A 16,738-nucleotide genomic window follows, 5' to 3' on the forward strand; every position below is an offset into this window, starting at 1 on the left:
TTTAGAATTGCTTAAATTTGTGTTATATGGAATCGAATTCATCCTCTGGCTTTATTTTAGAGTAGGCTTAATTAATAGCAAAGTCTTCATCAGACCATCATTTATTGTTGGTGTTATTGTGATAGAGAACAGGCTTTATTCGAAAATCAATAAATTAAACATTTTATTTTGACATTATGAAGTAGATAAAGAAAAAAACTAAGCTAATCACAGCACTGCATCATCATTTCGATCTTGTATGGCAGGCCTACTATGGCATGAATTAGCGAGTTCATTTGGATTTTGATCACAAGACACTGCACATTTCAGTGTAAATAAGAAAAGACCAAGACAAATTGGCTCCCGAGAGGCGCAGCAGTCTAAGGCGCTGCATCTCAGTGCAAGAAGGGTCACTACAGTCCCTGGTTCGAATCCAGGCTGTATCACATCAGGCCGTGATTGGGAGTCCCATAGGGCGGCGAATAATTGGCCCAGCGTCTTCCGGGGTTGGCTGTCATTGTAAATAATACTTTGTTCTTAGCTGACTTGCCTAGTTAAATAAAGGTTACATTTCATTTTAGTGACTGATAATTGATCCAAATGTATTATGATTATAAGATCATTCCATGTCAACACTGACCCTCTATCATACTGATGATGAGTGTGTTCTTAACAATTTACCGGAAGTTCTTCTGGAGAGCTGTGATGTTCTGGAGGTGTGAATTTCTGTGTTCACACATTTCATTAGAACACCTTGCCTCAGCGAGCCGATTGTCCATCCCGCGGGGGCTGTGAGGCGCTATGGGCGCTCCTCTGAGCCTGTATCACTGCTGAGCCTTGCAGTGACGCCCGCTTTTTACGCTTGCTTATCGTTGCATGTCACATATTTTTAAGAATGTCGCGCACCAGGTAGCCTTTTTCGACCTCTTGTCGCACATGATGCTGCTACGCGCTGTGAATGCACGCTGCTAGGTGTGAGCGCTAGCGCAGCCGCAGAGGAAAGGCCGTGTCAGTCATTGGGACTCAATAAATCAAATCAAATTCAGGCGGTTGAAGACTCATTATTGAGTCTTCAACGTGTTTCCCCCATGTGGAGGAATGTTTGAGTGAGTGAGTGAGTGAGTGAGAGAGAGAGAGAGAGAGAGAGAGAGAGAGAGAATGGGAGAGTCAGTAAAGTGAGTCAGTGAGTGAGCCACTTCCATGGCTCAAATATTAACAACGGATTTCCTTATACTGATGCTGCTGCTTTGGGAGAAGCCCAAATTCGGGAGGAAGCAGTCGGGCTCAGTTGTCTGGGGACAGGCACCCTGCTGCTGCTGTGTTTAGGACTAGGAATCTCTGCCTGCGGAGCCGTCCGATGGAGGAGGAGATGACAGAGCAGGAGCCTCTGGGTTGGACAGAGGAGCCTGTACCTGAGGTAGGAGGAGAAGGAGAGGGAGAGTTACCAGGCTTAGGAACCCCTACACTAAGAGACCTGATGGAGAGCCCGGTGAAGGAGCCTGTTGCACTGCATCTGTACCCCAACACAGAGTATCAGTATGGGTAAGCAACATAACAGCAGGGACTGGGAAACTGGGGTCTCCAACAACCTGCTCACATACACGTATAACCTGTGTAGTAGACTGAGCTGTGTGGGACTAGGAATTGTGTGCTTGTCTTTTCACACAGTATACTATAGTTGCAGAATATTTATTTTGTTATCTTTCCTTTGTCACTTGAATATATAATACCAGAGTTGTAATCGATATTGGTGGTATACTTTAACCTCAGTTGTCTTCAATAATAGTTTGTCTGTCCTTTTGCGGCTAGTATTTAATGGCTGTATTGAAAGGTTTTTAAAGTTCAGATTAAAGCCATAGAGCACATGGCAGATGATGACTCAATGGAGTTGTTCAATGTCATTTCAGCAAGCCATGACACCCACCTTTTCAGATTGTTCTGAAATCGGTTCTGTAGATAAAAACAGATAAGATAAGCATTCCGGAAAATAATTTGATCTCTGCGATATTAAGCTAATTGGTCGCACCCAAATTGGCCATTTTAATTTATAGGATTCATATAATATTCAGTAATTATAGTACCTAACATTCCCTTTGGACAAATACTTTTTCTACAATGGGTGAGACATCAGGATCCAAAGAAATTGTCCAAATCTGAGATGGTGTGTGACGAAATCCTCTTTCTTGTGCCTTTTGAGGTGTAAAGACCCAAAGGTCTTTACATCATGAGGAAATGTATCATGTCATTGTGCCATTTAGACTTCTCCACTGGAGGAAATGTAGCAGAGGTACTGCTGTTGTCACCCTGCTGCACCTTACCTTCAGTAGTTGGCTAAAGGCTTTATACTGTATACTGTATTTATTTACACCAGACTAGTCATGGTAAAGGAGGTATAGGTAGGTTCTGGGTTTAGTAATGTGTTGACACGGCTCTTCTCTTAGAGACTGAAGATAGAGTAAATTGTGTTGTCAGTAAGCATGGACAGGTTATGATCTGATATCAACTGTCAGCCATGGCCACATTGGCGGGTGTCAATCCTCAATCTTCATTTCTAGTTCTACAGTATCATTGCTTACTTTGTGTGTAGGATAGATAAACATTATCATCATTCCTTTTTTTGGCTATGTACGCTGTACACACCGGTGAAGGGTTTTCATAACTAGAGATGTTTTAAAGCAGTGTGATGAGGGTGTCTTTAGCCCTCTGTGGAGCCGAAGGAGCTATGAATATGAACTACAGGAAGGATATTCAGCACCAGCTTAACTATACAGTATAACAGTTACGACCTTGGCTGTTGGGTGTCTTGCATTGTGCGCATTGTGCTGTGTACCTGCTGCTGCACTGTAACTTAAAGTATGCACTACTGTTCAACAGTTTGAGGTCACTTAGAAATGTCCCTGTTTTTTAAAGAAAAGCCATTTTTTTAGTCCATTAAAAGAACATACAATTGATCAGAAATACAGTGTAGACATTGTTAATGTTGGAAATTACTATTGTAGCTGAAAACAGCCAATTTTTTAATGGAATACCTACTACAGAAGCCCATTATCAGCAACCATCACTCCTGTGTTCCTGTGGCATGTTGTGTTAGCTAATCCAAGTTTATAATTTAAAAAGGCTAATTGATCATTAGAAAACCCTTTTGCAATTATGTTAGCACAGCTGAAAACTGTTGTTCTGATTAAAGAAACATTAAAACTTGCCTTCTTAAGACCTGTTGAGTATCTGGAGCATTAGCATTTGTGGGTTCGATTACAGGCTCAAAATGGCCAGACACAAATCACTTTCTTCTGAAACTCTCATTGTCAACAGTGAAGAGGCGATTCCGGGACGCTGGCCTTTAGGCAGAGTTGCAAAGAAAAAGCCATATCTCAGACTGGCCAATAAAAATAAATGATTTAGATGGGTAAAAGAACACAGACACCGGACAGAGACTGGTGTTTTGCGGGTACCGTTTAATGAAGTTGCCAGTTGAGGACTTGTGAGGTGTCTGTTTCTCAAACTAGACACTCTAATGTACTTGGCCTCTTGCTCAGTTGTGCACTGGGGCCTTCCACTCCACTTTCTATTCTGGTTAGGGCCAGTTTGCGCTGTTCTGTGAAGGGAGAAGTACACAGCGTTGTACGAGATCTTCAGTTCCTTGGTGATTTCTCGCATGGAATAGCATTCATTTCTCAGAACAAGAATAGACTTACGAGTTTCAGAAGAAAGTTCTATGTTTCTGGCCATTTTGAGCCTGTAATCGAACCCACAAATGCTGATTGATGCTCCAGATACTCAAATAGTTTAAAGAAGGCAAGTTGTATTACTTCTTTATTTAGAACAACAGTTTTGAGCTGTGCTAACATAATTGCAAAAGGGTTTTCTAATGATCAATTAGCCTTTTAAAATGATCAACTTGGATTAGCTAACACAACGTACCATTGGAACACAGGAGTGATGGTTGCTGATAATGGGCCTCTGTACGCTTATGTAGATATTCCATACAAATCAGCCGTTTCCAGCTACAATAGTCATTTACAACATTAACAATGTCTACGCTGTATTTCTGATCAATTTGATGTTATGTTCATGGACAAAAAATGGTCTTTCTTTCAAAAACAAGGACATTTCTAAGTGACCCCAAGCTTTTTGACGGTAGTGTATGTGTGAATCAACTTAATTTTGATAAGATTTTGCACATGAATTGCATCTTCCATAAGTTTTGTGTGTATTTTGTTTAGTGTGGCCCTATGATCATTTGTTGTTGTTCTGATCCAATTCTGAATATCTTAACACCATACGTTACGTTGTCTAACGCCATCATAAAATGTACTTTGTGTGTGTGCATGCTGTGGCCTTGGAATGAGGACTGGCCATCAGGTCTCCCCAGGCATCACAGACAAGGCCAATGCATAACACTGCTGCAGCCTGCAGTCAGCCTGCAGTTTGATTAGTCATGCCTACCCTCTGGAGTCTGGACACACAGAGTTGGTCCTTTAGCAGCAGGTTGATTCGCCATGCCTTGCTCTGCCTTGCCTTCAGGACATGGATTTCATATTTTGTTGAGCAGCAGGTAGATTAGTCATTCCTTAGGATAGGACACACACACAGGCTTGGCCTTCACTGACACAGCAGGTTGATTGGTCATGCCTTGCTCCCCTCTGTATGCCTCAAGACATTGGTGTCATGACTAGCCTCTGGACACAGGCACAATCCTAAGTGAGACAACAGGTTGATTAGTCATGCCTTCCAGCACTCTCTTAGGACTGAGGCTACGTACCCCTGTAGGTGGCAGGCTAATGGTCATACCTTGCCTCCACCTCTCCCCCACAGATATCTGCATAGCCTTCTGACCCACTCCCTGGGGGCAAGCCGTAATAGACAATATCATTTGTGGTCTGGTGATGCAGTGGGGCCTGATGCATAATATTCCAAGCAGGAGGAATGTAGCTTCTCTCTCTCGCTGTCTCTCACCGGTTGGTTTTAAAGCACACCATTAGTAATGAGTTTGCCATTAGTAATGGGTATATGACAAATCATTATGTACAGGACATTGTGCTCATTTTCACAAAACCATTACAGTTAGGTGTTGTTTTGGCAACTGTAAAATGAATTGTCGCTATGCAATGTTTACTACACATAGTGCTGTACACTGTCCTGATTTCCCTCCCGATTTAACAGACTAGCCAAATGCAAGTTTAGTGCTCTGTTTGGGCTATGATGTAATGGTATACATTACAGACTGGCTGGCTGCGTCTCTGTTTTACAGTCTATTATTAATGCAAATTAAATGGGACAACTTTTGAAGACCTCTGTAAAAAAGACATCTGTCATAGAGAATATACAGGCATGCTTCCAGTGTTAGAGGTGAAAGTTTGCATACTGAGAGTCTAGCCTACAACACTCTGAAATATTGATGCTTGATCTAATGATTATATCTCAATATGAGGCATTTCTACTGCCTATTTTATTAGGCTGTAAATCTTAGAGTGAAATCCAGACCACCTCTGCTTTCTGTATTGTACGCCTATATTTTAACTAATGGGGGGTAACATTATGCATTTGAATCACTAAATAATGAAAAGACAATAATTACTTTTCTAGAGTGGGATTTGTTGCCACTTCAGGTCAGTCTACTGCTGGGTCTGGAGCTAACTCTGTGTGTGTGCGTGTGTGTGTGTGTGTGTGTGTGCCTGTGTGCATGTGTGTGTGTACTCTGTCTCTCACTGATGTTTGTTCAACTCTGTCCTGCTGTTTGAAGTATGTATACAGTACAGTAGCGGATGGTTTAGTTAGCCCAGCACTGTCCTGCTGTTTCAACTATGTATACAGAACAGTAGCGGATGGTTTAGTTAGCCCAGCACTGTCCTGCTGTTTCAACTATGTATACAGAACAGTAGCGGATGGTTTAGTTAGCCCAGCACTGTCCTGCTGTTTCAACTATGTATACAGAACAGTAGCGGATGGTTTAGTTAGCCCAGCACTGTCCTGCTGTTTCAACTATGTATACAGAACAGTAGCGGATGGTTTAGTTAGCCCAGCACTGTCCTGCTGTTTCAACTATGTATACAGAACAGTAGCGGATGGTTTAGTTAGCCCAGCACTGTCCTGCTGTTTCAACTATGTATACAGAACAGTAGCGGATGGTTTAGTTAGCCCAGCACTGTCCTGCTGTTTCAACTATGTATACAGAACAGTAGCGAATGGTTTAGTTAGCCCAGCACTGTCCTGCTGTTTCAACTATGTATACAGAACAGTAGCAGATGGTTTAGTTAGCCCAGCACTGTCCTGCTGTTTCAACTATGTATACAGAACAGTAGCGGATGGTTTAGTTAGCCCAGCACTGTCCTGCTGTTTCAACTATGTATACAGAACAGTAGCAGATGGTTTAGTTAGCCCAGCACTGTCCTGCTGTTTCAACTATGTATACAGAACAGTAGCAGATGGTTTAGTTAGCCCAGCACTGTCCTGCTGTTTCAACTATGTATACAGTACAGTAGCGGATGGTTTAGTTAGCCCAGCACTGTCCTGCTGTTTCAACTATGTATACAGAACAGTAGCGGATGGTTTAGTTAGCCCAGCACTGTCCTGCTGTTTCAACTATGTATACAGAACAGTAGCAGATGGTTTAGTTAGCCCAGCACTGTCCTGCTGTTTGAACTATGTATACAGAACAGTAGCAGATGGTTTAGTTAGCCCAGCACTGTCCTGCTGTTTGAACTATGTACAGTTGAAGTTGGAAGTTTACATACACTTATGTTGGAGTCATTAAAACTAATTTTCCATCCAGTCCACAAATTTCTTGTTAACAAACTACAGTTTTGGCAAGTCGGTTAGGACATAACTTTGTGCATGACACAAGTCATTTTTCCAACAATTGTTTACAGACAGATTATTTCACTTATAATTCACTGTATCACATTTATAGTGGGTCAGAAGTTTACATACACTAAATTGAATGTGCCTTTAAACAGCTTGCAAAATTCCAGAAAATGATGTCATGGCTTTAAAAGCTTCTGATGGGCTAATTGACATAATTTGAGTCAATTGGATGTGTACCTGTGGATGTATTGCAAGGCCTACCTTCAAACTCAGTGCCTCTTTGCTTGACATCATGGTAAAATCAAAAGAAATCAGCCAAGACCTCAGAAAATAAATTGTAGACCTCCACATGTCTGGTTCATCCTTGGGAGCATTTTCCAAACGGCATGAAGATACCCTGTTCATCTGTACAAACAATAGTACGCAAGTATAAACAACATTGGACCACGCAGCCGTCATACCGCTCAGGAAGGAGACTCGTTCTGTCTCCTAGAGATGAACGTACTTTGGTGCAAAAAGTGCAAATCAATCCCAGAACAACAGCAAAGGACCTTGTGAAGATTCTGAAGGAAACAGGTACAAAAGTATCTATATCCACAGTAAAACGAGTCCTATATTGACATAACCTGAAAGGCCGCTCAGCAAGGAAGGAGCCGCTGCTCCAAAACCGTCATAAAAAAACAGACTATGGTTTGCAACTGCACATGGGGACAAAGATCGTACCTTTTGGAAAAATGTCCTCTGGTCTGATGAAACAAAAATAGAACTGTTTGGCCATAATGACCATCGTTATGTTTGGAGGAAAAAGGGGGAGGCTTGCAAGCTGAAGAACACCATCCCAACCGTGAAGCACGGGGTGGCAGCATCATGTTGTGGCAGTGCTTTGCTGCAGGAGGGACTGGTGCACTTCACAAAATAGATGGCTTCATTAGGGAGGAAAATTATGTGGATTTATTGAAGCAACATCTCTTGACATCAATCAGGAAGTTAAAGCTTGGTCTCAAATGGGTCTTCCAAATGAACAATGACCCCAAGCATACTTCCAAAGTTGTGGAAAAATGGCTTAAGGACAACAAAGTCAAGGTATTGGAGTGGCCATCACACATCCCTGACCTCAATTCAATAGAAAATGTGTGGGCAGAACTGACTCAGTTACACCAGCTCTGTGTAAGGGATCTTGTCCTCCTCTTCTGAGGAGGAGTAGCGAGAAGGATCGGAGGACCAATTTGCAGCGTGGTAAGTGTCCATAATGTTTATTTTAATACATAAACTGAACACTACGAAATACAAAACAATAAACGTGAAATGAACGAAACAGTCCTGTGTGGTACGAACACTAACACGGAAGACAAACACCCACAAAACACAGGTGGAAGAAAGGCTACCTAAGTATGATTCTCAATCAGAGACAACTAACGACACCTGCCTCTGATTGAGAACCATACTAGGCCGAACACAGAAACCAACATAGAAAAAAAATAGACTGACCACCCCAACTAACGCCCTGACCATACTAAACAAAGACAAAACAAAGGAACTAAGGTCAGAACGTGACAGTACCCACCCCCAAAGGTGCGGACTCCGGTCGCAAAACCTAAACCTATAGGGGAGGGTCTGGGTGGGCGTCTGTCCGCGGTGGCGGCTCTGGCACGGGATGTGGACCCCACTCCACCATAGTCCTTCTCCGCCTCTCTATTCGCCTCCGTGGCCTCTTAAGAGTGGTGACCCTCGCCGCCGACCTCGGACTGGGGACCCTCGCCACGGGTCCCGAATGGACGGGAGATTCCGGCAGCGCTGGACGGACAAGAGATTCCGGCAGCGCCGGACAGGCGGGGGACTCCGGACAGGCGGGGGACTCCTGGCTGACTGATGGCTCAGGACAGACTGGCGGCTCTAGCAGCTCAGGACAGACTGGCGGCTCTGGCAGCTCAGGACAGACGGGAGACTCTGGCAGCACTGGAGAGGAGGAAGGCTCTGACAGCACTGGACAGGCGGGAGCACCTGAAGGGAGAAGACGGGAAGACATCCTGGTGCGTGGGGCTGCCACTGGAGGGCTGGTACATGGAGGTGGCACCGGATAGACCGGACTGTGAAGGCGCACAGGAGGTCTCGATCACAGAGCCTGCCCAACTTTACCTGGTTGAATGCCAGGCCAGTGCGGCGAGGTGGAATAGCCCGCACTGGGCTGTGCAGGTGAACCAGGGACACCATGCGTAAGGCTGGTGCCATGTACACCGGCCCGAGGAGACGCACTGGAGACCAGATGCGCTGAGCCGGCTTCATGGCACCTGGCTCAATGCCCACTCTAGCCCGGCCGATACGAGGAGCTGGGATGTACCGCACCGGGCTATGCACACACACCGGGAACACCGTGCGCCTCACGGTATAACACGGTGCCTGCCCGGTCCCTCTCTCTCTCCGGTAAGCAATGGAAGTTGGCGCAGGTCTCCTACCTGCCTTCGCCACACTCCCCGTGTGCCCCTTCCCAAGACATTTTTGGGGCTGCCTCTCGGGCTTCCAGCCGCGCTGCCGTGCTGCCTCCTCATACCACCGCCTCTCAGCTTTCGCTGCCTCCAGCTCAGCCTTGGGGCGGCGATAATCTCCAGCCTGTGCCCAGGGTCCCTTGCCTTCTAGAATCTCCTCCCATGTCCAGGAGTCCTGCGATCGCTGCTTCTGCTGCTGCTGCCCGTTACCACGCTGCTTGGTCCTTTTGTGGTGGGTGTTTCTGTAAGGGATCTCGTCCTCCTCTTCTGAGGAGGAGTAGCGAGAAGGATCGGAGGAACAATTTTCAGCGTGGTAAGTGTCCATAATGTTTATTTTAATACATAAACTGAACACTACGAAATAAAAAACAATAAACGAAACAGTCCCATGTGGTACGAACACTAACACGGAAGGCTACCTAAGTATGATTCTCAATCAGAGACAACTAACGACATCGGCCTCTGATTGAGAACCATACTAGACCGAACACAGAAACCAACATAGAAAAACAAACAGACTGCCCACCCCAACTAACGCCCTGACCATACTAAACAAAGACAAAACAAAGGAACTAAGGTCAGAACGTGACACTCTGTCAGGAGGAATGGGCCAAAAGTCACCCACTTATTGTGGGAACCATGTGGAAGGCTACCCGAAAAATTTGACCCAAGTTAAACAATTTAAAAGCAATGCTACCAAATACTAATTGAGTGTATGTAAACGTCTGACCCACTGGCATTGTAATGAAATAAATAAAAGCTGAAATAAATAATTCTCTCTACTATTATTCTCCTCAACTTTACATTCTGACGAGGGATGTGTGTTCCATTAACGTGTTGGTATGACGAGCATAGCTATTGCAATTATAGGGCCTTGTTCGTTCCACTGAGTGCAACAACACTGCTTGTACTGTCATACGTATCTGAACCCAGGACGTAGAGAAAATGAGGTGACTGTGTGGTTAGGGAAGTAAGGTATAGATGTAGGAGGTAGCTATAGGTTTACAGTAAGTGGGGTGGATGTCTCTCAAGCTGGAAACCATACAGAGCATGTCACACATTGCTCAGCTGGAGAGTGGTTGCAAGCCAAACCATGACAAAAGTCCCTCAATTGAGAGTGTTGGTTGGGGGAGTGTTCAGCTGAGAAAGTGTAGCCCTTTGGCCTATGAGCTACATGGTTCTGAGTGGTACAGTGGATTTTAAAATGTTTATATCACACATAGCCTCTTTCTTTTAACTCCTCATTCAGTTTCAAGAGGCGTCCCCCCATCCTCCTCTCAGTGTCTAATCAAAACAGAAGCTAATTAGAGCAAGGAAGTGCTTGCGCCCAAATCCCCTGCGCTCTCTCTCGCTCCCTGTTTTTATTTTCTGTTCTGTGATACCCCTGGGCTTCGATTTATTCAATAATGAATAGGAAAACATACCCCCTTGTTATGCTGGCATCACAGTGGGAGAGATTATTTATTATTACTTTTTTATGGGGGAGTAGATCAGCATTATTATTGCAGATAGATTCAAATCAGATGAAATGTACAGTGCCTTGCGAAAGTATTCGGCCCCCTTGAACTTTGCGACCTTTTGCCACATTTCAGGCTTCAAACATAAAGATATAAAACTGTATTTTTTTGTGAAGAATCAACAACAAGTGGGACACAATCATGAAGTGGAATGACATTTATTGGATATTTCAAACTTTTTTAACAAATCAAAAACTGAAAAATTGGGCGTGCAAAATTATTCAGCCCCCTTAAGTTAATACTTTGTAGCGCCACCTTTTGCTGCGATTACAGCTGTAAGTCGCTTGGGGTATGTCTCTATCAGTTTTGCACATCGAGAGACTGACATTTTTTCCCATTCCTCCTTGCAAAACAGCTCGAGCTCAGGGAGGTTGGATGGAGAGCATTTGTGAACAGCAGTTTTCAGTTCTTTCCACAGATTCTCGATTGGATTCAGGTCTGGACTTTGACTTGGCCATTCTAACACCTGGATATGTTTATTTTTGAACCATTCCATTGTAGATTTTGCTTTATGTTTTGGATCATCGTCTTGTTGGAAGACAAATCTCTGTCCCAGTCTCAGGTCTTTTGCAGACTCCATCAGGTTTTCTTCCAGAATGGTCCTGTATTTGGCTCCATCCATCTTCCCATCAATTTTAACCATCTTCCCTGTCCCTGCTGAAGAAAAGCAGGCCCAAACCATGATGCTGCCACCACCATGTTTGACAGTGGGGATGGTGTGTTCAGGGTGATGAGCTGTGTTGCTTTTACGCCAAACATAGCATTTTGCATTGTTGCCAAAAAGTTCAATTTTGGTTTCATCTGACCAGAGCACCTTCTTCCACATGTTTGGTGTGTCTCCCAGGTGGCTTGTGGCAAACTTTAAACAATACTTTTTATGGATATCTTTAAGAAATGGCTTTCTTCTTGCCACTCTTCCATAAAGGCCAGATTTGTGCAATATACGACTGATTGTTGTCCTATGGACAGTCTCCCACCTCAGCTGTAGATCTCTGCAGTTCATCCAGAGTGATCATGGGCCTCTTGGCTGCATCTCTGATTAGTCTTCTCCTTGTATGAGCTGAAAGTTTAGATGGACGGCCAGGTCTTGGTAGATTTGCAGTGGTCTGATACTCCTTCCATTTCAATATTATCGCTTGCACAGTGCTCCTTGGGATGTTTAAAGCTTGGGAAATCTTTTTGTATCCAAATCCGGCTTTATACTTCTTCACAACAGTATCTCGGACCTGCCTGGTGTGTTCCTTGTTCTTCATGATGCTCTCTGCGCTTTTAACGGACCTCTGAGACTATCACAGTGCAGGTGCATTTATACAGAGACTTGATTACACACAGGTGGATTGTATTTATCATCATTAGTCATTTAGGTCAACATTGGATCATTCAGAGATCCTCACTGAACTTCTGGAGAGAGTTTGCTGCACTGAAAGTAAAGTGGCTGAATAATTTTGCACGCCCAATTTTTCAGTTTTTGATTTGTTAAAAAAGTTTGAAATATCCAATAAATGTCGTTCCACTTCATGATTGTGTCCCGCTTGTTGTTGATTCTTCACAAAAAAATACAGTTTTATATCTTTATGTTTGAAGCCTGAAATGTGGCAAAAGGTCGCAAAGTTCAAGGGGGCCGAATACTTTCGCAAGGCACTGTATTTATAAAGCCCTTCTTACATCAGCTGATATCTTAAAGTGCAAAGATTGTGGCTTCTATCAATGTCGTTGTCTGCAACATTTCCAATCCCCCATATATATATTTTTTTGTAAATATATATTAATTTAAATATATACTGTATTTTATTATTAAATATATTTTCCTTCTTTATTATTTTCCCCTAACCCTACCAACCCTCCGCTAATTGAAGTAAACTAATGGACAACAATACGTAGGCTTCCATTTCCATTTTATACATACTATACTGAACAAAAATATAAACGCAGCAGTCCTATGCTTTAGCTGAAATAAAAGATCCCAGAAATGTTCCATATGCACATAGGCTTATTTCTCTCAAATTTTGTTTACATCCCCGTTCGTGAGCATTTCTCCTTTGCCAAAATAATCCATTCACCTGACAGGTGTGAAATATCAAGAAGCTGATTAAACAGCATGATCATTACACAGGTGTACCTTGTGCTGGAGACAATAAAAGGCCACTCTAAAATGTGCAGTTTTGTCACACAACACACTGCCACAGATGTGTCAAGTTTTGATGGAGCGTGCAATTGGCATGCTGACTGCAGGAATGTCAACCAGAGCTGTTGCCAGATCATTTAATGTTAATTTCTCTACCATAAGCCTCCAACATCATTTTAGAGAATTAGGCAGTACGTCCAACTGGCCTCACAACCACAGACCACGTGTAACCGCGCCAGCCCACGACCTCCACATTCGCCTTTTTCACCTGCGGGATCGTCTGAGACCAGCCTCCTGAACAGTTGATGAAACTGAGGAGTATTTATGTCTGTAATAAAGCCTTTTTGTAGGGTACACTCATTCTGATTCCCCAATGGGTGGGCCTTTATCCCAAGTGGGTGGCTGCATCCCTGCCCAGTCATGTGAAATCCATATAGATTAGGGCCTAATTAATTTATTTAAATTGACTGATTTCCTTATGAACTGAAACTCAGTAAAATCATTGAAATTGTTGCATGTTGCATTTATATTTTTGTGCATTTATATTTTTGTTCAGTATATAACATTTTTACAGACACAGTATATTTTACATTAGTAATCTTTAAAAAAAAAAAATGTTTAGCTACCCTCAACCCCTCCCATCTATCTCTGAAAACCATCCAGTTTTGATTTCTAATTCCCATATATTTTTCAATTGTGCTGTGATGTTTCACAAAAGTTCTGAATCTTTCTATTCTCATAGTTTCTATGGATTGTAAATTGAAGATAAACATTTTTGCTAAGATTATTATTATATTATTGATCGACTGACTATGGCTTTTCAAGTCAACCAGCAGTGCTATTTGCAGAGTTAGCTCCAGGTAAATGTTACAATTCTTCAGCCATTCCTGAAGCTGCGAGTGGGAGAGTGTAACTACTACTTTGGCATCTGAAAATATGGACATCGTCACTTTTTGTTCGTTTGGTTTGTATTGTGTGTTTTGATTATATCACGTGGGAAAAAGGTAACTCAAGATAGTTCTCAGTCTCCAATTAAGGGTCAACTTTGGACTCAGCATGTTGTTTATCTTTCTAGTAACATATCCCACTAACTCACTGTTGAAGACCATCAGTAGGCTTGTGTGAGCAGCAGCATAGTGAGTCTCTAAGCTCACAGACTATCTGATGTAGACGGTGCAGGCTCAGAGAAGCCTCAGTAACTCCAGCCCTCACTTCCCCTAACCTGCTATAATTACTGCTATTCAGATGAACTGGCAGTGCCAGTGTTTCCTCTTCATCACGTTCAGCACCATGTACTGCAGGCTAATGATAGAGGTCAGCCATGTTTGGGTTACAGCTTGTTGTATGGGCACTTGGGCAGACAGACAGGAGCTCTAGTCTAATGACTGCACTCTCTTTTCCTCTCTCTCTCTCTCTTGTTTCCTTTCTTTCCTCTCTCTTTGTTGTTCTTCACTCTCTATCTCAACACGGGGGCCCCTCAGGGGTGCAAGACAATGGAGCTGACCGTGGACTACAGGAAGCGGAGAGCTGAGCACGCCCCCATCCACATCGACAGGGCTGTAGTGGAGTGGGTTGAGAGCTTCAAGTTCCTCAGTGTCCACATCACTAAGGAATTAGCATGGTCCAAACACACCAACACAGTAGTGAAGAGGGCACGACAACACCTTTTCCCCCTCAAGAGGCTGAAAATATTTGTCATGGGCTCTCAGATCCTCAAAAATGTCTACAGCTGCACCATTAGCATATTGACTGGCTGCATCACCGCTTGGTATCTGACTGTAAGCCGTTACAGAGGGTAGTGCGTACGGTCCAGTACATCACAGGGGCCAATCTCCTTGCCATCCAGGACCTCCATACCAGGCGTTGTCAGAGGAAGGCCCCAAAAATTGTCAAAGACTCCAGCCACCAAAATCATAGACTGTTCTCTCTGCTACCGCACTGCAAGCGGCACCGATGAACGAAGTCTGGAACCAACAGGACCCTGAACAGCTTCTACCCAAAGCCATAACACTGCTAAATAGTTGGTTAAATATACTGAACAAAATTATAAACGCAACATGCAAAGTGTTGGTCCCATGTTTCATGAGCTGAAATAAAAGATCCCAAAATGTTCCATACGCACAAAATATTTTTTATCTCTAATTTTGTGCACACATTTGTTTACATCCCTGTTGGTGAGCATTTCTCCTTTGCCAAGACAATCCATCCATCTGACAGTGGTGGCATATCAATAAACTGATTAAACAGCATGAACATTACACAGGTGCTCCTTGTGCATGTGACATTAAAAAGGCCACAGATGTCTAAAATTTTGAGGGAGCGTGCAATTGGCAGTACACCCAACTGGCCTCACAACCGCAGACCATGTGTATGTCGTGTGGGCGAGCGGTTTGCTGATGTCAACGTTGTGAACAGAATGCCCCATGATGGTGTTGTGGTTATGGTATGAGCAGGCATAAGCTGGGGACTATGAACACAATTGCATTTTATCTAAGGGAATTTTCCTGTTGTCGTGCTATTCATCTGGTGCTATCACCTCATATTTCAGCATAAGCCCTATATCGCAAGGATCTGTACACAATTCCTCGAAGCTGAAAATGTCCCAGTTCTTCCATGGCCTGCATACTCACCCGACATGTCACCCATTGAGCATGTTCGGGATGCTCTGGATCAACGTGTACAACAGCGTGTTCCCGTTCCAATATCCAGCAACTTCCCACAGCCATTGAAGAGGAGTGGGACAACATTCCACAGGCCATAATCAACAGCCTGATCAACTCTATGTGAAGGAGATGTGTCACACTGCATGAGGCAAATGGTGGTCACACCAGGTAATGCCTGGTTTTCTGATCCAAACCTTTTTTTTAAGGTGGATGTGACCAACAGATGCAAATCTTTATTCCCAGTCATTTGAAATCCATTAAGGCCTAATTAATTTAAATTGACTGATTTCCTTGTATGAACTCAGTAAAATCTTTGAAATTGTTGCATGTTGTGTTTATATTTTTGTTCTGTGTAGTTAACGAAATAGCTACCCGGACTATCTGCATTGGCCCTTTGAGTCATCACATACGCTGCTGCTTCTGTTTATCTTGTCGCCTAGTCCCTACCTGTATGTACATACAGTGCCTTGCGAAAATATTCGGCCCCCTTGTACTTTGCAACCTTTTTGCCACATTTCAGGATTCAAACATAAAGATATAAAACTGTATTTTTTTGTGAAGAATCAACAACAAGTGGGACACAATCATGAAGTTGAACGACATTTATTGGATATTTCAAACTTTTTTAACAAATCAAAAACTGAAAAATTGGGCGTGCACAATTATTCAGCCCCTTTACTTTCAGTGCAGCAAACTCTCTCCAGAAGTTCAGTGAGGATCTCTGAATGATCCAATGTTGACCTAAATGACTAATGATGATAAATACAATCCACCTGTGTGTAATCAAGTCTCCGTATAAATGCACCTGCACTGTGATAGTCTCAGAGGTCCGTTAAAAGCGCAGAGAGCATCATGAAGAACAAGGAACACACCAGGCAGGTCCGAGATACTGTTGTGAAAACGTTTAAAGCCGGATTTGGATACAAAAATATTTCCCAAGCTTTAAACATCCCAAGGAGCACTGTGCAAGCGATAATATTGAAATGGAAGGAGTATCAGACCCTTGCAAATCTACCAAGACTTGGCCGTCCCTCTAAATTTCAGCTCATACAAGGAGAAGACTGATCAGAGATGCAGCCAAGAGGCCCATGATCACTCTGGATGAACTGCAGAGATCTACAGCTGAGGTGGGAGACTCTGTCCATAGGACAACAATCAGTCATATAT

At 43.3% G+C, this 16,738-nt stretch overlaps 1 protein-coding gene across 3 annotated transcripts in view; it reads left to right on the plus strand.

Moving 5' to 3' along the window:
* LOC110507730 (calcium-binding protein 8) overlaps positions 1-16,738 on the plus strand; it is a 107,132-nt gene that overhangs the window by 935 nt on the left and 89,459 nt on the right. For 2 of the 3 annotated variants that reach the window (XM_021587929.2, XM_036965480.1), the window contains exon 1: positions 730-1,521. The exons of the other annotated variant lie outside the window; for it this stretch is intronic. In XM_021587929.2, the coding sequence (XP_021443604.1) occupies positions 1,337-1,521 (185 nt within the window). In that variant the 5' untranslated portion in view covers positions 730-1,336. Of the gene's footprint in view, positions 1-729; positions 1,522-16,738 lie in introns of those variants that run through there. 3 annotated transcript variants of the gene reach the window in all.

Source organism: Oncorhynchus mykiss, chromosome 27 (genome assembly GCF_013265735.2).
Source record: "Oncorhynchus mykiss isolate Arlee chromosome 27, USDA_OmykA_1.1, whole genome shotgun sequence".
NCBI lineage: Eukaryota > Metazoa > Chordata > Actinopteri > Salmoniformes > Salmonidae > Oncorhynchus > Oncorhynchus mykiss.